The sequence below is a fragment of the Penaeus japonicus genome, unplaced genomic scaffold (assembly GCF_977035675.1).
Source record: "Penaeus japonicus unplaced genomic scaffold, GWHDUDI00000001_assembly GWHDUDI00000021, whole genome shotgun sequence".
NCBI lineage: Eukaryota > Metazoa > Arthropoda > Malacostraca > Decapoda > Penaeidae > Penaeus > Penaeus japonicus.
Window position 1 is genome coordinate 29,291,950 of NW_028234423.1, and position 2,500 is coordinate 29,294,449.

At 35.0% G+C, this 2,500-nt stretch overlaps 1 protein-coding gene and 1 long non-coding RNA gene across 6 annotated transcripts in view; one reads left to right on the plus strand and one right to left on the minus strand.

Moving 5' to 3' along the window:
* The window catches only part of LOC122246429 (uncharacterized), a 5,188-nt gene extending 4,883 nt beyond the window's left edge, over positions 1-305 (plus strand). Inside the window, exon 3 of the long non-coding RNA XR_015192036.1 lies at positions 1-305. This exon is cut by the window's left edge and continues 383 nt beyond it. This is a non-coding gene — a long non-coding RNA (uncharacterized LOC122246429).
* The window catches only part of LOC147469544 (glycerol-3-phosphate acyltransferase 3-like), a 29,254-nt gene continuing 26,757 nt past the window's right edge, over positions 4-2,500 (minus strand). For all 5 annotated transcript variants that reach the window (XM_086548958.1, XM_086548960.1, XM_086548963.1 and 2 more), the window contains exons 3-6: positions 2,333-2,448; positions 1,954-2,062; positions 1,613-1,800; positions 4-1,213 (exon numbers count right to left, since the gene is read on the minus strand). In XM_086548958.1, coding sequence (XP_086405084.1) covers positions 1,036-1,213; positions 1,613-1,800; positions 1,954-2,062; positions 2,333-2,448 — 591 coding nt within the window. In that variant the 3' untranslated portion in view covers positions 4-1,035. The remainder of the gene's footprint in view (positions 1,214-1,612; positions 1,801-1,953; positions 2,063-2,332; positions 2,449-2,500) is intronic.

Consider the following 2,500-nt stretch of genomic DNA (forward strand, 5'->3'; position numbering starts at 1 on the left):
TTATTTGTTTTGATGGATATATTTGAACTCTTTCTCTTGTTTAGTAATCTTCCATTTGAGTTGTATCATATTGACCTATGGGTTCATTGCATATCTTTGCATGTATGGTAGTACTTTTCGACGCATAGTACTAAAACACACTTGTTCCATACATATAATAATACAACACACTAAAAACGCCTGTACCGTAAGACAACGCAAAAACTTGTTTTCTTTGACGCACAAAGTGATTCCAGATGCAATGCTCCAGCCAACCTACACTTCCACATAGTGAAGAATCTGATAAATTACAATGTGGCACGAAACGCACTTTTATTTTACTTTCTTTGAATCTTGACATGCCAAGAAAATGACACATAAAATGCTAGTGTCCAACTGTGAAACTAGAATGATTTGCTTTATCCAAAATAAATACTGATGTAATTCACCAACTGATAACTCAATACAAAGGAAGTTCCATCCCTCGCAGCAGATGCCAGAGGAGCATGAACTGGAAAGGGGACAATTCATAGTATATTAACCATATTGGAAATTAGTGCAATAGTAGTGGTAAAGATCGTGGTAGTAGTAGCATCATCACGACATATAATGGATTGTGATTAGAGCAATAACAAAAATGTTGACGATATCAATATCAAAGTACATACAATGATGATAATGACAATAATAATTCGGAAGATTATATTTATGTATATTGTCTTCATTCAAAATAGATATGAAAATGAATTCTATGAAATATTAAAGGTAAAATCCAATTATGTCATCCATTCTTGTATCCCAAAGATATGATTATAGTCTGGGAGGCACTAATGGTGTCTGTAATTGAAAATCAGAATAACTTTTCACAGGAACATCAGAATTGTCCTACTTCTGGAAGCCCGTGTGCAGTTGTCCTCTTTTAAAACACTAACTTCTTTGTTAAGTCACACATCTTAAAGGAGTCATGTGTTTCAGTAAATGGACTCAAAAAAATCCTGAGAATCTAGTTTCTAAGAAGGCAGGATCCTGTAGTCAATGGCCATGGAAAGGACTTTACTATTCTTCCTCTTCTTTATCACATTCACTGATATATGTACCATCTTGGGCCATGAGGTGCTTTGCAAATTCCTCTTGTTGTCTCTTCTTCCACTCCTCCTTTACTGGTTTTTTCTTCAGGAAGCCATCCCAAGTAAGGTCTATCATTCCACCTTGATGGGCAATTTTGGCTTTTACCCTAAGAAAATTAAGAAAAATGTACATCAAATGCAGAAAAAGGTATGAATGAGACTGAATTACTTAACAGCACAAGAGGATGTATCATCATGTATTTCTGATGATGTAATTTGAAACATATCAAATACATCTCTTGGACTGCAAATATATTTAGTCTCATTCATACCTTTTGCTGTAATGCATAAAGAAATCAACTGTGTTGTGCACTACTGAAAATACTCCCTCATTCAAGTGAGCCTAGGAAATCAATGATTTTTTTTTTTTTTTTTGTACAAAAAGAGTGCTGTCTTTATTACTTTATTTCTCTGCTAAAGAAAATAGAGCACATTTTACTGTGAAGTCATAAGTAACTTATAGAAACTCAACACCAGAAAAGGGTAATTAAGTGGATGTGGCTTACCTGTCAGCAAAAGCAATTGCAGACTCGCCTGGAATCCTCACCATGGGAGGAAGATACCACACATTGCAGACTATTGCCCAAGATGTCAACATATACAGTATGAAGTGGAAAAAATTGTCTTGCCACCAGAAGGCGTCCCCAAACCGTGGATCAAAACGGATGGCAATGGGATATATTACAGAGTTAGCCTGAAAATAGGAGTATAAAAATGAAACTTTTGAAGTGAATGGTTCCATGTGCATGTATGCTGAATAAACGTTAAAATCTATGGAATAACATTCTTTATGATTTAATTTTTCAAAATTATTATACCATTTAATAATTCTAAACAGTTCACTGACCTCAAAGGCTCCTTTCTTAAACTGCATAACTGAGGTGTTGTTAACACATACACCCTCTGGGAAGATGAGAATGGGGGGCAGATTGGGATCACGAGCATGTTCTTGCAGTCTGCAAAAAGGAGGGACTGGGAAGACATGATAATGATAGAAAAGAAAAGAAGAAAAAATAAATGAATAGGAATAAGAAAAAATATTATGCAGACTAAAAGTTCTAATGCCAGGACCAGTAAAACATCTTGCCCCTATAACTTATACAAAAGGAAAAAACACATTACATATAAACAGCAACACAGTACAAGGCACTTAAACCTACACCTGTTACTATTATAAAAATAGCAATAAAGAAAAAAGAAAGCTCCAGACACATAAAATCACTGACCTCTTTTTTACAAAAGATCTGTCTTTTGCATCTGTGCGTTCAAACCAGACATGTGTTGAAGCTCGGCTTAACACAGACATTGTAAACCCAAGAGTCCCTTCATGCTTCTGCCCAACCTGTAAAAACAAGTAGTGTTACCATCACTATTACTACTAAAATTAATGATTA